The following is a 20,091-nucleotide window of genomic DNA, read 5'->3' on the forward strand; positions in this document are numbered from 1 at the left end:
ATCTGGATAGTAGTAACAGGATAGGTCAGAGTCAGCATGGATTTATGAAGGGGAAATCATGCTTGACTAATCTTCTGGAATTTTTTGAGGATGTAACTCTGAAGATGGACAAGAGAGATCCAGTAGATGTAGTGTACCTGGACTTTCAGAAAGCTTTTGATAAAGTCCCACATAGGGGGTTAGTGAGCAAAACTAGGGCACATGGTATTGGGGGCAAAGTACTAACTTGGAGTGAAAGTTGGTTGGCTGATAGGAAACAAAGAGTAGTGATAAACGGTTCCATTTCGGAATGGCAGGCAGTGACCTGTGGGGTACCGCAGGGATCAGTACTGGGACCGCAGCTTTTTACAATATATGTTAATGATATAGAAGATGGTATCAGTAATAACATTAGCAAATTTGCTGATGATGCTAAGCTGGTTGGCAGGGTGAAATATGATGACGATGTTAGGAGATTACAGGGTGACCTGGACAAGTTAGGTGAGTGGTTAGATGCATGGCAGATGCAGTTTAATGTGGATAAATGTATGGTTATCCACTTTGGTAGCAAGAATAGGAAGGCAGATTACTACCTAAATGGAATCAATTTAGGTAAAGGGGCAGTACAGAGAGATCTGGGTGTTCTTGTACACCAGACAATGAAGGTAAGCATGCAGGTACAGCAGGTAGTGAAGAAGGCTAATAGCATGCTGGCCTTCATAACAAGAGGGATTGAGTATAAAAGCAAAGAGGTTCTTCTGCAGCTGTACAGGGCCCTGGTGAGACCACACCTGGAGTACTGTGTGCAGTTCTGGTCTCCAAATTTGAGGAAAGACATTCTGGCTATTGAGGGAGTGCAGCGTAGGTTTACGAGGTCAATTCCTGGAATGGCGGGATTACCTTATGCTGAAAGACTGGAGCGACTGGGCTTGTATACCCTTGAGTTTAGAAGACTGAGAGGGGATATGATTGAGACATATAAGATTATTAAAGGCTTGGACACTCTGGAGGCAGGAAACATGTTTCCGCTGATGGGTGAGTGCCGAACCAAAGGACACAGCTTAAAAATATGGGGTAGACCATTTAGGACAGAGATGAGGAGAAACATCTTCACCCAGAGAGTGGTGGCTGTGTGGAATGCTCTGCCCCAGAGGGCAGTGGAGGCCCAGTCACTGGATTCATTTAAGAAAGAGTTGGATTGGGCTCTCAAGGATTGTAGAATCAAGGATTATGGAGATAAGGCAGGAACAGGATACTGATTAAGGATGATCAGCCATGATCATGTTGAATGGTGGTGCAGGCTCGAAGGGCAGAATGGCCTACTCCTGCACCTATTGTCTATAGTCTATTGTCTATTGTCTAATAACAGTGGGAAAGAAGTTGTTCATGAATCTGTTGAAGGGTTTGTATCATCTGCCCGACGGAAGAGTTTAGAAGAGATTCTTATCGGGTTGGGAGGAGTCTTTGATGATCTTAGCTGCCTTTCCAAGGTATTGGAAAGTGTAGATAGAGTCAATGGATGGAAGGTTGGCTTGCATGATATACTTGGCTATGTTCACAACTCTCTTTGGTTTCTTACGGTCCTAGGCAGAGCAGTTAGAGTCATAGAGATGTACAGCATGGAAACAGACCCTTCAGTCCAACCCATCCATGCCAACCAGATATCCCAACCCAATCTAGTCCCACCTGCCAGCACCCGGCTCATATCCCTCCAAACCCTTCCTATTTATATACCCATCCAAATGCCTTTTAAATGTTGAATTGTACTAACCTCTACCACTTCATCTGGCAGCTCATTCCATATATGTACCATCCTCTGCATGAAAAGGTTGCCAGTTATATCTTTCCCCTCTCACCCTAAATCTATGCCCTCTAGTTCTCGACTCTCCAAACCCAGGGAAAAGACTTTGTCTATTTATCCTATCCATGCCCCTCATAATTTTGTAAACCTCAATGAGGTCACCCCTCAGCCTCCGACGCTCCAGGGAAAAAAGCCTCAACCCGTTCAGCCGCTCCCTATAGCTCAAATCCTCCAACCCTGGCAACATCCTTGCAAATCTTTTCTGAACCCTTTCAAGTTTCACAACATCTTTCCAATAGGAAGGAGACCAGAATTGCATGCAATATTCCAACAGTGGCCTAACCAATGTCCTGTGCAGCCACAACATGACCTCCCAACTCCTGTACTCAATACTCTGACCGATAAAGGAAAGTATACCAAATGCCTTCTTCACTATCCTATCTACCTGCGACTCCACTTTCAAGGAGCTATGAACCTGCACTCCAAGGTTTCTTTGTTCAACAACACTCCCTAGGACCTTACCATTAAGTGTATAAGTCCTGCTAAGATTTGCTTTCCCAAAATGCAGCACCTCACATTTATCTGAATTGAACTCCATCTGCCACGTCTCAGCCCATTGGCCCATCTGATCAAGATCCTGTTGTAATCTGAGGTAACCTTCTTCGTTGTCCACTACATCTCCAATTTTGGTGTCATCTGCAAACTTACAAACTTTGTATCTCTTATGCTCACATACAAGATGATGTGATGTGAGCATAAGAGGTATAGTTAGTAAGTTTGCTTGGATGTGAGCAGTTGCTGTATCAAACAGCAATGCAGTGGTAGAGGTGGCTACAATTACAACATTTAAAAGACATTTGGACAAGGACATGAATAAGGAAGGTTTAGACGGATCTGGACCAATTGTAAGCAAATGGGACTAGTTCAGTTTAAAAAACCTGGATGGCATGGACGAGTTAGGCTAAAGATCCTGTTTCTATGCTGTATGAGTCTATTACTCTATTTGGGTGGCACGGTGGCACAGTGGTTAGCACTGCTGTCTCACAGCGCCAGAGACCCAGGTTCAATTCCTGCCTCAGACAACTGTCTGTGTGGAGTTTGCACATTCTCCCTGTGTCTGCGTGGGTTTCCTCCGGATGCTCCGGTTTCCTCCCACAGTCCAAAAATGTGCAGGTCAGATGAATTGGCCATGCTAAATTGCCTGTAGTGTTAGGTGAAGGGGTAAATGTAGGGGAATGGGTCTGGGTGGGTTTGTCTTCGGAGGGTCGGTGCGGACTTGTTGGGCTGAAAGGCCTGTTTCCACACTGTAAGTAATCTACTCTATGACTCTATGTTGACTCAGTCTAATCAGATCATTATTTAAAATTCTTAAAAAGCTCAGGGTCCCTGTTAGATGGCTGCTGCAGATTAGATTGGCACCAAAAGCAAACGGTTGGATTTCTTCTCTGACTGGATTCAGGATCTGTCTCCTTGCCCTGCCCTTGGTGGAGGTTGAGATGCTGTGGGTTAGACCTGCCTTCAGGCAGAAAATATGAGGTTTTCTGTTATATTGAAAGCATCTTGTTCCCCACCTCCTTCACACCCCATCCATTTCATTCTGTGGAGTTTCCCTACTGCTTTATCAGACCATTGCTTGCTCAGTTAAGGTTCCCTTGTATGCATAGGTCCATTTCTCAACCACTGCTGCTAAGTGCTTTGTGTAAAGAAATCACATTCAGTTCATCACTTGTGCAGCAACCAACTGTTCAAGGAACAGAATCATTTCTGCTGATTTTGAACAGAAGATATGATGTAATAGTTGATTCCTAGGCCATGCAAAGTCAAGCTATTCAGAACTGTTTCCTCAGGCAATGAAAATTCCACTTTTCCCAAAGTAATTTGTAATTTGCCATAAGAAACATAACCCCAGATCAGTACAGGTTCTGGTCAAATATGTTTAACCTTATTCAAATCACATTTACAATAAAGAAAAAGGTGTGCTTGTCCTGAACTATTAAGAGGACAAAAATTGGTTCAGTAATATTGGAAAACTATATAGAACAACAAGCTAGGCTGGTAATCTACAATCACAAGAAATTAAAACAACCAATGGAACATTCATGTCAAATCCAGTCTTTTCTAACTGTTACTAATTCACTTAAAATGATTACCTTCCAGCCTTCCAGCTGTTTGCAAATTCATGAATGAAGATCCTCAATTGGAAGACTGAATGACTAATTACAAATCTACAGGAGTTCTTCTTCTTATAATCTCTTTGCATAATGCAAATAGCGGGCTCATCAAGTATGGAATAAATTGAATGTAAAATGTGTTTTGGGAGCAAATGTGTCACTAACCAACCTTTAATCGGATTGCATTCATGTCTCCTTGTAAAATGCTGGCAAATAGGAGCAGATTGTTTGGCCCATCGAATTGGCCATTCTATAAAATCAAAGCTGATCTGATTGAAGCCTCAAGCCCCCACTTTCCACATCACATAAGACCCTTTTGTCAGTCAAATCCCAAATCATATAACCCACAAAAGAATAAAGAACACAAATGAAGACTGCCCACACTAATCCTTTCGAACTGCAATTTTAAATGGCACTGAAGTTGGGAGAGAGGCTTTTTTAAATCACACTTAAACTCCAGTGATGTAATTGAGATGCAACACAGTCTCCAAGACTTTGTGGCAAGAATTCATTAATTTCACAGTTTCACTAACCCCTCACTGGAAACAAAGCCAAGGAAATCTGAAGCATAGAGGGACTTGGGAGTCCTGGTTTCTCTTAAGGTTAACATGCCGGTTCAATTGGGAGTTAGGAAGGCAAATATAATTTTAACATTCATTTTGAGAGGGCGAGAATACAAGAATAGAAATGTACTGCTGAGGCTATATAAGGCACTGGTAATACCACATTTAGAATATTGTGAGCAATCTTGGGCCAGAGGGACCCAAAACTTAAGGAAGGAAATGTTGGCATCAGAGGGAGTCCAGAGGAGGTTTACAAGAAGATGAAGGGCTTGTCATATGAGGAGGGGTTGATGACTGTGGGTCTGTACTCAATGGTGTTTAGAAGGATGAGGGAGGATCTGATTGAACCTCACAGCACTCTGAGAGGCCTGGATAGAGATGATGTGGAAAGACTCGGACACAAGAGCATGGCCTCGGTGAAACAACAATCCTTTAGAACTGCTATAAGGTGGAATTTCTTCAGCCAGAGGGTGGTTAATCTGTGGAACTCATTGCCACAGAGAGCTATGGAAGCCAAGTCATTGAGTGTATTGAAAACAGAGATAAATATGTTCTTGATTGGTCAGGGGATCAAGGATTATGAGGAGAAGACTGGAGAATGGGGTTGAGAAACATATCAGCAATGATTGACTGGTGGAGCAGACTCAACGGACTGAATGGAATAATTCAACTCCTATACCTTATGGTCTTATGGAGAGAAGAGTAAGAAGGAGGATAAATTATTTGGATGTGAACATCGGAGGTATAGTTCATAAGTTCGCAGATGATATCAAAACTGGAGATGTTGTGGGTAACAAAGAAGGTTACGTCAGAGTTCAACGGGACCTTGATCATATGGGCCAGTGGGTCAAAAACTGGGAGAAGGAGTTTAGTTTAAGGTGCTGCATTTTGGAAAGACAAATCAGGGCAGGACCTATACATTTAATGGTAATAAACAAAGAGATCTTGGAGTGTGGTTCATAGCTCCTTGAAAGTGGAGTCACGGGTAGATGGGAAATGAAGAAGGTGTTTGGTATGCTTTCCTTTATTGGTCAGAGCATTGAGTACAGGCGTCAGGAGGTCATGTTGCAGCTGTACAGGACATTGGTTAGACCACTGTTGGAATATTGCATGTAATTCTGCTCTCCCTGCTATCGGATTGATGTTGTGAAACTTGAAAGGGTTCAGAAGAGATTTACAAGGATGTTGCCAGGGTTGGAGGATTTGAGCTGCAAGGAGAGGTTGAATAGGCTGGGGGTGTTTACCCTGGTGCATCAGATGCTGAGGGATGACTTTATAGAGGTTTATAAAATCATGAGGGGCACAGATAGGACAAACAGACAAGATTTTTTTCCCCGGGGGAGGGGTGTGTCCAGAGCTAGAAAGCATAGGTTTAGGGTGAGAGGGGTAAGATATAAAAGAGACCTAAGGGGCAACTTGTTTACACTTGATTCCTGGTGAAGGGCTTTTGCCCAAAACATCGGTTTTCCTGCTCCTCAGATGCTGCCTGACCTGCTGTGCTTTTCCAGCACCACTCTAACCTAGACTCTGATTTCCAGCATCTGCAGTGCTCACTTTTGCCTTGTTCACACAGAGGGTAGTATGTGTATGGAATGAGCTGCCAGTGGAAGTGGTGGAAGCTGGTACAATTACAGCATTTAAAAGACATCTGGATGGTATATGAATAGGAAGGGTTTAGAGGGGTATGGACCAAGTGCTGGCAAATGGAACTAGATTAGTTTAGGATATCTAGTCAGCACGGATAAGTTGGACCAAAGGGTCTGTTTCCATGCTGTACATCTCTATGACTCTATGATTCTATGACCTGAAGAAGTCCAGAAAGCAAAGTCATTTTAATTTTCTCAGTGACTCTATGGAAGAGATCCATTTATTTTTAAAATAAATTCAAAGTTTGTATAGTCCTACAACCAACTAACTCCACATCAGTGCATCCTGTCAAATTGTAGAACAATAAAATGTTACCACTGCAGACTTTCTAATTAACATATTTCTAAATTAACAATGTTATAATACTTCCTCTTTCTTGATTTTAACTTGGAGCGAGTGCAGAGTTGGTGGGGTGAGTGATGGAACAGTGTCGGTGTAACTGATGTGTCTCAGTAACTGGAGGAGGCCAGGCTGATTCCAGTGCATGGAACATATCTCCTATTTTTTAACTCTCTTCATACTCCATTTTATCTGACAATACTCCCATGAATGTCTTGGGATATTTCAAGACATTAAAAGGACTTAGTTACATAATTGGGGTTATTTATTGGAGAACCCACTGAAGATATGTTTTCCTGTTTTATTTCTAATGTAATAATTAGTGGGATGTAGGGGTCATTGGCTGGGACAGCAGTTGTTGCCCACCCCTTAAGAAAGTGGCAGTGAGTCACCTTCTTGAATCGCTACAGTGTATGTGGTGTAGGAAGACCTACAGCACTGTTAGGGAGAGAGCTAAAGGACTTTGACTGAATGACAGTGAAGGCATGGCGATATATTTATAAGTCAGGATGGCATGTGGGCAAGTGGTGTGTTCTGAGCATTCTAGGAGCTACTGGGCTCTGGTGTAGGTGTTGCTGCTACAATGCAGGGATGAGTAGATGTTTCTACATGCTTTAAACAATATAAAGGAAACTGTGGGGATGTGCCTTGTTATTTGTCCTACCTTCAGTTTCTTGGCTGAGTGTTTCCTGGCTGCTGCTGTAGTAAGAAAGCACTGGCGTGATGGAGAGTGAGGCTGGACAAGAGGCAGGGGCTGATTGGTCCTTCTGAGAAACAAATGGCTTGAAAGGAGGCGGCTTAAAGTCCTTACACATGTACTGGGGTCGATGGCAAGGCTGTGGGCCATCTTGAGGAAAGGGCACTGACCATCCAGAGAGACCAATCGCTAATTGTCCCGCAATGTCGAAACCTGGAAAACAGACACAATCTTGTGAGTTTGAAGGGAATCATTGACTTCAATTAAAGAAACACTGTTAATTGACATTGCATGTTTCGATCACAACATAGGATTGTTCGCCTTGCCAGATTAACCTCCATATTATTCTAGCTTGATTGGATTTACATGACAGGATTTAATATCCAGTGATGAATATGGTAACAGCATTGTTTTACACGACTGTTCTATTGAATTATAGTAGATGACAACAAATTAACACAGCCTGTTCTTTCACAGAGTCTCATTCAAGTTGATTAGATGAGATAACTTTCATGGATCTCATTCTTATTTTATTCAGCTAACTTGGATGCACCCATGCATAATGGACAACTTTAATTACATTTTAATCTTCTCAACCTCACTCCTATCATCATTATTTTACTATAATGAGCGGGTCAAGCTTTATTTTAAGGTGACGGTATGTGGTGTCTTAGCAAATTGTGTTGCTGGAAAAGCGCAGCAGGTCAGGCAGCATCCAAGGAGCAGGGGAATCGACGTTTCGGGCATAAGCCCTTCTTCAGGAATTCCTGAAGAAGGGCTTATGCCTGAAACGTCGATTCTCCTGTTCCTTGGATGCTGCCTGACCTGCTGCACTTTTCCAGCAACACATTTTCAGCTCTGATCTCCAGCATCTGCAGTCCTCACTTTCTCCTCTTAGCAAATTGTGCCTTATTTAGCTATGGACCACCTTTTGGCCTTTGCATTATCACTCAAATAAAAGCAAAATAATGCGATGCCAGAAATCTGAAAGATAACCAGGAAGTGCTGGAGAAACTCAACAGATCTGACAGCATCACCCTCCATCTTATGAATTTCCAAATTGTCTTCATTGGTGTTAGGTACATGAATGAATTTCCCTTTCTCTTACACAGTCCTTCTGTGGCTAAAATGCTAAAATAAGACATGATGGGGTATTGAGACAATTTAAACCCACATTGAAATATTCCAACATGTGAGTTCCCAATAAATCCCAATAGATTCCAATAGATTCCAACATAGGTTATTTAAACCTTTGGCTCCTTGTCAGGGGCAGAAACTGAGGCAGGGGATAGTCCTAAGTATAACAGTTGTATGGTTCCAGAAGTTGATTATGGGCGGAATGTTCTTGGCTTTTGAGCAATGTGGGCAATGGCAAGTATTTGGGAAATCAATTCTCAACATCAATATGGAGCCCAAATGCATAATTAATGGGGTTAGCAGCAAACGATTGTGTGGGAATAGTTGCCAAGGGCCAAGGTGGGAAAGCTCCATGAAACTCCCTGAAAATAACACGCAGTGAAAATATAGGAACATTCAGGCCTATCGTTTACACTGTCTTTCTTAATTTAGGGTAAAATGGTCAAATGAAGAAAGCAATGTGAACTGTTATGAATTCAGCCCAAAGCTGGCTATATAGCTTGGTTACCATGGAGACTAGTGTCCCCGTTCATGTGCTATTGAAATACACAATGCCAGTTTTGACACCTGAAAAACATAGAAGCTGATGTTCTTATGATGGCAGAAGTTCTGTCTCAAATACTTTGAAAAGGAATAGAGAGAAAGAGGGAGTATTAGAGAACAGCAGCCATTGCTGGAAAGGAAAAGGCTATCTTCTCTGTTAACTACCAGACAGAATACCAGAGAAAGCGTGTCCATTGACAAGAAGAAATCCACAGCAATTTTGGGACATTGGAAGATTTTCCCAGGAGAAGCTGGGAGAGGAAATCACTCGAGTGAGACTTACTGCTGTCATTCGGTTTAGGAGTTCTCAGAGGACTGAGGGAGAGAACCTTTGACAATTTGCCTGTACACTTCCAAGAAACAGGGAGATGTGAACCTGTCAGAAGCTGGGAATCACGTTAGACTGTCTTCCGAAACACTGTGTAAAGTATGTTATTCAGTACATACGTGGCGTGGGTTATTGGTGTATTGAGATGCTAATAAGGGTTCTGTTTTCTGTAGTTGGCTGTATTAGACAACATTGCTTTTAGTCTGAACAGATGGAGAAACCCAGCAGGTCTGGCAGCATTGGTGGAGTGAAAGCAGAGGTAACGTTTCGGGTTCAGTGACCCTTCCTCAGAACTGGTTGCTTTTAGTTTGTTACAGTAAATGTCTTAGAGCTTGGAATTTTTGTCTGTTTCCTTTAAGTTGGTCACTAAAAATTCAAATACTTTTTAAAAGTTATTGATCTCTTTGGGGATTGTAACAGGAGCTCATGCCACTCGTATGTATGACAATTCTCCCATTTAAAGCTTGTTGATGGAGGTTGACTGGGAATTCCACGTTGCCTGCAGATCCCTGTGGCAAGGGAGAGGGGTGTCAGTTTAGCCAGCTTTGGAATGGTAAGTTGGAGGTGCCAGTGGCAACTGGAGGCTTAATGTTGGATCTGCATCCCTGGCTGTTACAAACATAGACTTCACCACATCAGAGTCCTACTTCAGAAGTCATTTTGCATTGTAAATTTAATAAGCTTCCTCCATTTCAAAAAGCCTCCTCCTACTCTTAGCTGCCAATGCAGACTAATGGTTCTATCAACCTGGAAGCTCTCTGATTGGCCCTCCTGCTTTGACAGCCTACCCACCATCCCTAATTGGATGTCAAGGCTGCCTTCTGATGAGCAACTGGTCATTCGAGGGCTTGAGGTTGTTGAAGGTCAGTCATCTCAGCTCCAAGACATCTCTGCAGGAGTTCCTCAGGCTAGTGTCCTATGCTCAGCCATCTTGAACTGCCTCATCAATGACCTTCCCTCCATCATAAGGTCAGAAGTGGGGATGTTCGCCAATGATTGTACAATGTTCAGCACCATTCCTTCATCCTCAGATACTGAAGCAGTCCATGTTCAAATGCAGCAAGTCATAGAGAAAAACAAGGCTTGGGCTGACAAGTGGCAAATAACAAACATGCCATACAAGTGCCAAACAATGACCATCAACAACCAGAGACAACCTAACCCTTGGACAGTCAGTGTTGTCACCATCACTGAATTGCCTACTATCAACATCCTAGGAGTCACCATTGATCAGAAACTGAACTGGAACAGACATACAAAAACTGTGGCTACAAAGAACATGTCAGAGGCTAGGATTCATGTAGTGAGTAACATCTTCTGACTCCCCAAAACCTGTTCACAATCTACAAGGCACAAGTCAGGTGTGTTATGGAATACTCCCCACTTGTCTGGATGGGTGCAGCTCTAACAATGCTCAAGAGGGTTGATACCATCCAAGACGAAGCAACCTCCTTGATTGGCAGCACATCCATTCCCTTCCTCCACACCATTACACAGGAACAGTAGCATGTACCATTGACAAGATGCACAGCAAAAATTCATCAAGGCCGCTTAGACAGCACCTTCCAAGTCCACGACTATTACAATCCAGAAGGGCAAACATACAAAAGCACACCAAAACCTGCAAAGTTCCACTCTAAGCCATTCACCATCCTGACTTTGGAAAAATATCACTGTTCACTAGGTGTTGTTGGGTCCTGCAAATCTCTCCCGAACAACATTGTGATTGTCCCTACAACAAATGGACTGAAGCAGTTTAAGAAGGCAGTTCACCACCCCTTCCTCACAAGCAATTAGATTGGCAATAAATGTTTCTCTAGATCTCTCTCTCGATTCTTTCATCTGTCAATTTTACTCTCTATTTCTTAAAATGGCAATAAAGTACTGTTTTCATTAACCATACCCTTTCCCTGTCTAAATAACCCAATCTCCTGTCCAATCTCTGTATGTGACGATTATAAGACAACTCCAACCTACCTCCATGTTTATTTGTGGTATCACGTTAAAATTGTCAAATAGATGTATGTTTCTATCAATCGACAGTATTTTGTTTCACTATTGTCTTGCTTAAAGAAAGTTAGCTGTCTAACGTGAGCAATTAAACCGAGAGTAGGGAAGAAGAGTTCAAAATCCAGCAGAAGGAGTAGAAAATTTTAAAATTCCTACAGGATAATTCTCCCAATGGGAAATTAAATCAAGGTTAATGTGCACGTTTTAAAAATAGTTTTTATTGGTCTTCATCCTGGCAAGGAGAGCCCATCCCTAATTTCAACAACAACTATGTATGAATTCATCTATATATCTGCCTTTCAAGCAATGTATGCTAGATTCTAAATTTCACTTTGTCCTTTTCTAAATAAATTTATTGTGCAACCGCCAGTTTTTTTTTTACCAATTACATTAAAACTGTCGCCCCTGTATATAACACCCTCTGCTACCAAAATCTGTTGCCCCTTATTAATGTAACCAACATTATTAATTCTTTTGAATGCTACAATTAAAACTCAAGCTCAAAGACGACCAACCCCAGTCTCTCCACAAAACTGAAGTATCTCTTCCTGATCCAATTCCAGTAATTTTCCTCTTGACAACCTTCATGAACTGTGTTGTTTAAGTTGAACAAAATGTTCTACTAACTGCCAACAAACACTAGGTGCATCAGGGAATCCCAGACCCAGACCCAGATCCCAGAGAGCTAGTGGATTGGGGGACATTGGGTGGAGGGTTTTGGCTGAAGGGAGTTGCCAGCAAAGGGGTGGCTCTCAGCAGTGCCCCACATCTCTCCTCCCAATCTCCACTCCACATTCTAATGCCAGGTCCTGCAAGCCTGACAAGGAACTCCCCACCTACTGGACAGCCTTCAAATTATATTAAGATGATAGCCTAGTCTCTAACTTTTTCCTATTTTAAAGGTAAGTGTAAGGCATTGCATTCCATATGCAATTCAATTGGTCAAAGTACTCCAGTTTAAGCAAAAAACACTTTATTGTTGCACTACAGTTAAAATACAGACAAAATAAAAATAAAAGAATTGGCTTAACTGTAACTCTATGGAAATGCTTAACTATAAATATATATATACCTGCAACTAATTAACTATTTTACTATAGTAACATCCCATGAACACACCCTTGGCAAAGGCAAATTCAATAAAATAAATTGTCGCACAAGCAATTCCACGAGCAGGAAGAGAACCCCAGCTTTTAGATGTAACAGAGAGAGGAATAAGAGCTTCCACATCCATCTTCCAGATCCCAACAACTGCAGAAAGCTAAACCTAAAAATCCCAGTTTTGTGGGAACTTGACACCACTCATTCAGGCTGCTTCTATTGTTCAATCTTTAAAAGAAAACAAGACCTCACATTTCTGGACGTCACAGTAGGAAGAAAGGACAAGGGAGAATTACAAACCTGCATATACAGAAAACCGACAAACACTGACAAAATACTCAACTACACCAGCAACCATCCCAACACACACAAACCAAGCTGTATCAGAACACTATTCCACCTCACACTGCAGCACAGACGAACTTCAAAAAGCAGAGGAGAACCACCTATACGACGTATTCAAGAAGAACGGATACTCAAAAAACACAGTGCGCAGATTCCTCAAGAACAAACCACGACAAGCAGACAAAACACAGCCAGAAACCCTAACCACCTTACCATACACCAAAGAAGTTTCAGAAATGACAGCCAGACTACTGAGACCCCTCGGAATCCTAGTAGCACACAAACCCACCAACACTCTCAAACAAAAACTAACAAACTTAAAAGACCCATTACAACCCATGGACAAAACCAACGTCATCTATAAAATTCCATGCAAGGACTGCCACAAACACTACGTAGGACAAACAGGAAGAAAGTTAGCCACCAGGATACATGAACACCAGCTAGCCACAAAAAGACATGACCCTCTCTCCCTCATAGCCCGACACATGGATGAAAAAAACCACCATTTTGACTGGGACAACACATCTATCCTGGGACAGGCTAAGCAAAGACATGCCAGAGAATTCCTAGAGGCCTGGCACTCCAACCACAACGCCATAAACAAACACATAGATCTAGATGCCATCTATCAACCCCTCAGAAAACACACAGGAAATGACATCACCACAAACCCCAGGAACCCCATCCAGGAGAAAGATATAAATAGAAAGCAGGAGACAACAGCTTTGCTTCACTTGGAGGTCGTCACTGATGATGTTACCTAGCCAGGTAATGAAACGTCTGGATATCAAACCTACAGCTCAGCGAGCAAACCTACACCCTAAGACCTCACAAGCTGTTTACTTTATTGGCTTTGAGCAGACTGCTCAACACCTTCGTCTCAACCTTTCTTTATACAAAAAAGGTCAAAATACAATTCTTAAAGCCATAGTGTTATCACAGGTGTTCCCATATATCTGCTGCCCTTACCCTTTCTGGTGGTATAATTTCAAAGTTTGGACACCACCATTTCCCATTAACCAGCACAAGGTTAGACTTGAGATTTAAAAGATAAACATAGTAAGTATTCCATGGTAGATTTAAGAGCAGTAACCTGGTACAGTTTTCTTAATGTCACATGATTTCCTTCTGAGCTGTAATCATTCTATGTCACTAACACAGCTGGAAATTGAATTATTATGATAAAAATATTTTCAATTGGTGTTTAGTCAGCCATCTGTGAGTGACCTAATATTAAATCATCCAAAATGAATGTTTAAAATTGCCCAGAATCATTTTCTAGTTTCATTGGATTACATTTGTTACTTTCTGTGTAGACTTATTGATTTGTATTTTGATGAAGGGTCATTACATATTTTTATCTTTATTTGGAAACTTTGTTTCTAAAACAGACAGGACCCATGTATAGCTTTAATTTTGATTTCTATTTCAACATTGTGTGGGTTAAGAGTGGAATGGATTAGTTTCATTTTTGCATTCTGAGAGTGATACTGGAATGTGGAAATTTGTTTACCTGCATTTAAATCAGACTGATCGAAACCTTTGAGGTGAATAGTTCAGTGCTTTGGAAAACAAAAAGTATAAGAGAGGAAACATATTGCCGTTGTCTAGCAACAAGGTATCCTATGACACAGGGAACACATAAAGAGACATTTGTTCTACTGGAATGGCAGAACAATCCAGAAGGACAGGGAATGTGCAAGTTTCCTACAGATAGAAACAGATCATTCAGGGAGAAAGGGCGTCCAGGATTAATAGTCCCCAAGATGATCAGAGAAGGAGGAGAGAGGTTCTGGGTGGTTTAATGTCAGTGAGAGAAAGTTCCAGAAACAGAAGACCATGGAAGGGGAGTTTAGAAAATTTGTGTTAAGCAATAAATGAGCTCTGTTAGCAAGTTGATTAATAATTTCATGAAAGTAAAATAACCAAAGAAGATAACATTGAGTAAATACAGATATTTGCCAGAAAAAAAAATCCACACCAGCTGAAGAAGGAAGTTTAATTTAGAATCAGAGTCATACTTTGACTGAGGTTTGAGTATCTTGTTGCTGAGAGTACAATGGGTTTAAGTTTTATTTCTAATAATTGCAACAAAGTCTTTTCAAATGGTTGCTATTTGTGTAACACAGTATGCGTACTTTCTACTTTCGAATAAGAAAATTTGATATTGCTTTGGTAAGACTACACAGTCTCCTATGAACATGTTCAGTGACTGATCACCAGAATAAACAAATAGAAAAAATATTAATCTTATGAGCTCTCAAGCCAGGTATCATTCTGGGATCTATCTTGTCCAGTATTATCATCAAATGCTTAGAAGATTTTAAAGCAATACTTTAATGTCCAGACATTCAAAGAAATCTTTCGATTTTACAACTTTCTAGAAGGTACTCAAAAATGTGGAACTAGCATAAACCCACACTAGTGATTATTTTAATCAGAGGGTGTGGTTAGCTATGAATGCAATGTTTTTTAGAGCTTGCTTTGTGTTAGACGTAACTTGAGATTGAAATTTTCCAATGGTCAATTTTCAGCAAATTATGCTGAGAAAGATGGTCTTCCTGTTATGCGTCAATTCCTGGGATTTAGAAATCTAAGTCCAAGTGGGACAGCACAGTCACGTTATTGTATATTTTGCAAATTCAGTTCCCTTGAATAATATAATAATAACAAATATTGACCAGCTGCTTTCATTCCCAATCTGGTGTGCAGTTTGATCCTGGTGACCCCATTGCACACTTAAATGGAATCTCATAGATTAGATCTTCATAGAGTCATACAGCATGGAAATAGACCTTTTGGCCCATTTATCTATGCCAACCATGTTCCCAAATTAAACTAGTCCCACTTGCCTGTGTTTAGTCCATATGTCTCCAAACCTCTCCTATTCATGAACAATGATCTCATTCGACGTAACAGCACTGTTCACCTCCCTCAACATCGACCTGGCAAAGGAAACACTTACCACACTTTTAGAAGAGACCATCACACACACCCCAACCACCATCAATCACATTACCAACGAAAACATCATGAAGCTAGTGGACCTGTGCTTCACCACCCACTTCACCTTCAACAACACAGTCTATGAACAAACCAACGGCACACCCATGGGATCTCCACTATCAGGATTCATAGCAGAAGCGGTAATGCAAAGACTAAAATAGCCCTACCAACCATCAAACCAAAAATCTGGGTCCGCTATGTAGATGATACCTTTGTCATCACAAAACGAAACAAGATAGAAGAGACATTTAACATCATCAACAACACCCTCACAGGCATAAAGTTCACCAAGGAGGAAGAAACCGACAACAAACTCGCATTCCTGGACGTCACAGTCGAAAGAAAGAACTACAAACCTGCGTATACAGAAAACCAACAAACACTGACCAAATACTTAACTACACCAGCAACCATCCCAACACACACAAACGAAGCTGTATCAGAACACTATTCCAACGAGTCACCACACACTGCAGCACAGACGAACATCGGAAAACAGAGGAGAACCACCTATACGACGTATTCAAGAAGAACGGATACTCAAAAAATACAGTGCGCAGATTCCTCAAGAACAAACCACGACAAGCAGACCAAACACAGCCAGAAACCCTAACCGCCTTACCATACATTAAAGAAGTTCCAGAAATGACAGCCAGACTACTAAGACCCCTCAGAATCCCAGTAGCACACAAACCCACCAACACTCTCAAACAAAAAATAAGTTCTGCCCCTTATTTGTTTTATCAATACCTCGCATTTATCCAAATTTAATTCTATCTGCCACTCCTCAGCCCATTGACCCAATCGATCAAGATGCCTTTGTAATCTTAGAATACCTTCTTCACTGTCCACTATACCAGTAATTTTGGTGTCATCTACAAACTTGCTGACTATGACTCCCTACATTCTCATCTGAATCATTTATTTAAATGACAAACAAAAGCAGACCCAGCACTGATCCCTGTGGAGCACTGCTGGTAACAGGCCTCCAGTCTGAAAAACAACTTCGACCACCACTCTCTGTCTCCTGCCATTAAACCAATTGGCAAGCTCACACTGAATCCCCCATGATCTAACTTTACTAATTAGTCGACCATGCAGAACCTTGTCAAAGGCTTCACTAAAGTCCAGGTAAATAATCTCTACCACTCTGAGCTCACCAGTCTTTTTGGTTACTCCTCAAAAACACGTTTGTGAGACACCATTTCTCTTGCCCAAAACTATGCTGGCTATCCTTAATCATTCCTTGTCTCTCCAAATGCATATAAACTCTATCTTTCAGAATTACCTTCAACAACTTACCGTAGGTCAGACTCACAGGTCTGTAATTCCCAGGCTTCTCCTTCAATAAAGGCACAAATCCTAGCCTGTCAGATCCCAATTTCACCCTCAAGGTGATGCATTGAGCTTCCCTGTCAACTTTGTTCATTGCAGATTTTTAAACCAGCAAAAATTCATTATCTCAAACATTGGAAGATGATCCCTATTCAATGCATCATTAAAATATAATACCATGGTGTGCTTTTAATTTGATACTCGTAACCAAGTGACACAGTATTGCATTTCTTGATTAGCAGTGAAATCTATCTACAGAACATGCTCGAGTTTGTAGTTTCTATTTGTGCATAAAACAAATTCCAAAAGAAAGAACTCCAAATGCTGGAAACCTGAACCAAAAACAGAAATAGCTGGAGAAACTCAGCAGGTCTGACAGCATCTGTGCTGAGAAAGCGGAGTCAATCTTTTGAGTCCAGTGACCCCTGTTCTGGAGAAGGGTCATCAAGACAAACTAGACATCTCTGTTCCCATTGTGAAAATATATAACTGAGATTTCACTTCTGTCTTGTGTGCATTTTGTCTCAATTAATATGCAATTAACATGAGTTTTTACATCCAACATTAACATCAAGATGTGCCACATTGTCCAGAAAATACTGGAAATCCTCAGCAGGTCCAACAGCATCTGTGAAGGCAGAAACAGAGTTAATGTTTCAGTGCGAGGATTTGTTGTGAGAACGCAGGAGAGTCTGATGAAAAAAAATTCTTGACCTGTAACATTAACTCTGTTTCTGTCTCCAAAAGGTGCTGCCCAACCTGCTGAGTTTCTCCATTATTTTCTGTTTACATTTGAGATTTCCAGCATCCATTTTATCTTGTTTTTGTAAACCTTATTATGCCCTGCTTTAGGTACTAAATAAATATCTGTCTGAAGTCTCCTTCTAAATGCCCTGCAATGTTCATTTTGAATAATTACATTCTCTCACTCGGCTCAGCACTGTCTCTCTGGATACACAGACCTTCCTGGATATAACGCTTGTGTTGATATCTCACTGTTGTTTGTGCAAACTTACTGTTTGGAAATCGCTCGTCACATCTGCTATGCTGCCCTTCCAAAGTATTTCATCAGCTCTGAAGCACTTTGGGGCAACTTGAGTTACTGAAAGGCACTACGGAAATGCAAACAATTTCTCTTATTTCCATTTTAAAATCCCATTACTTAAAAAATACAAGTAACATTCTTTTAAAGGATGGAAACAGACCAAGGAAAGTTGTGCTGTTAATATAATTAATCATTCAATTGTTTTCTACGGGATGCGCTATTCTAGAAATTGGGTCAGGTATTGAGCAAAGAGGAAGATGGGAAAAGATGATTTAATCATTCAGTAAATGTATATTGAATAAATATTTTCTGTAACCCCTTTATTAACTAAACACATCTGGTGAAAAAGGTATTTTTTGTTAACCTGTTTGGACATATCTCGGAGTCAAATAGGACTGACTGTGGAAGAGGGAGATACCTCTTATGAACTTGTCAAAAAGACTAATTGTTTTAAAGATATTTAGAATTTAATTTTGTACCTGAGAGTAGATTGTTCCTCCTCTCTTGTTATTGTCATGCTTTTTCCTCTCTTTGCAACCCAAGGCAGCTGTATTGATCTTTGGGGTATAATGGTCCCCGGACTAGATTAGATTAGATTAGATTAGTTACAGTGTGGAAACAGGCCTTTCGGCCCAACAAGTCCACACCGACCCTCTAGGAGAAAGTGAGGACTGCAGATGCTGGAGATCAGAGCTGAAAAATGCGTTGCTGGAAAAGCGCAGCAGGTCAGGCAGCATTCAAGGAGCAGGAGAATCGACGTTTTGGGCATAAGCCCTTCCTGAAGAAGCTTCTTCAGGAAGGGCTTATGCCCAAAACGTCGATTCTCCTGCTCCTTGGATGCTGCCTGACCTGCTGCGCTTTTCCAGCAACACATTTTTCACACCGACCCTCTGAAGAGCAACCCACCCAGACCCATTCCCCTACATTTACCCCTTCACCTAACACTACTGGCAATTTAGCATGGCCAAGTCACCTGACCTGCACACTTTTTGGACTGTGGGAGGAAACCAGAGCACCCGGAGGAAACCCACGCAGACACGGGGAGAGTGTGCAAACTCCACCCAGACAGTTGCTTGAGGCGGGAATTGAACCCGGGTCTCTGGTGCTGTGGGGCAGCAGTGCTAACTACTGTGCCACCGTGACTAAAGGGTTAAATTTTGAGAACAAGATGCAAAGATAGGCTTTATATTCATAATACTATAATATGTAAGAATAGAAATAGGCCATTCAGCCCATCAAGTCTGCTTTGCCATTAAATAAGATCATGGTTGATTTGATAATCCTCAACTCCACTTTCCTACCTTTTCCCCCTAACCCTTGATTCCCTTCCTGATTAAAAATCTGTCTATCTCAGCCCTGAGCATATTTAATGTCCCAACCTCGACAGCCCTCCACAGAGGTAAAGAATTCCACAGATTCACTCTCCTTTGGGAGAAAAGATTCCCTTGAGTTTACAAAATTAATGCATGACTGAATTGAGAAGTTGAAGATGGTGAAAGGAGTTAATAGGACACGGAGGGAATATAGTTCTTCTGGTCTTTGGTCTTCTTTCGGAGTTCAAAGAAAGTAGTGTAACTTTAAACTCAGAACTAGGTCATTCAAGGAGTGAATTGAGGCAACAATTCTCCACACGAAGGGGAATGGAAAACTGGAGCTCTGCTTGGCAGAAGAAAAGCTGTTGAGATTGAAATTTGTGATTGGATCCTAAATTGAGATTGGCAAATTGCTATTGGGTCAGGGGATTAAGGGTTATGGAACCAGGAGGGTAAATGGAATTTGGATGCAGATCAACTGTGATTTCATCGAATGGCAGAGTAGGTTGGAGGGGCTGAACGGCCTCCACCTATTCCTATATGAATCAGGTAGAAAAGGAAAGTGATATTGAGAATGTATATCCCTCTCTGTACCATGAATTGTTTATGGAAATGTTACATCTTCAATGTTCTCCATCCTATAGCTCAGATGAGTACAGGCCAGCTGTTGAGTTAATGACCAGAATGTTTGTCATGTTTTGACCAGATTGAGTAGTCAGAATCAGAAA

General features: G+C 41.4%; 1 protein-coding gene across 3 annotated transcripts in view; it reads right to left on the reverse strand.

Annotated features, from left to right (window-relative positions):
• The window catches only part of LOC122559777 (anoctamin-4), a 194,091-nt gene that overhangs the window by 153,320 nt on the left and 20,680 nt on the right, over window positions 1–20,091 (reverse strand). For all 3 annotated transcript variants that reach the window (XM_043709787.2, XM_087997098.1, XM_087997097.1), the window contains exon 3: window positions 7,165–7,410. In XM_043709787.2, coding sequence (XP_043565722.2) covers window positions 7,165–7,410 — 246 coding nt within the window. The remainder of the gene's footprint in view (window positions 1–7,164; window positions 7,411–20,091) is intronic.

The sequence above is a fragment of the Chiloscyllium plagiosum genome, unplaced genomic scaffold, assembly GCF_037043375.1.
Source record: "Chiloscyllium plagiosum isolate Xiang-an unplaced genomic scaffold, Cpla_swu_hap1 HiC_scaffold_19, whole genome shotgun sequence".
NCBI classification, from domain to species: Eukaryota; Metazoa; Chordata; class Chondrichthyes; order Orectolobiformes; family Hemiscylliidae; genus Chiloscyllium; species Chiloscyllium plagiosum.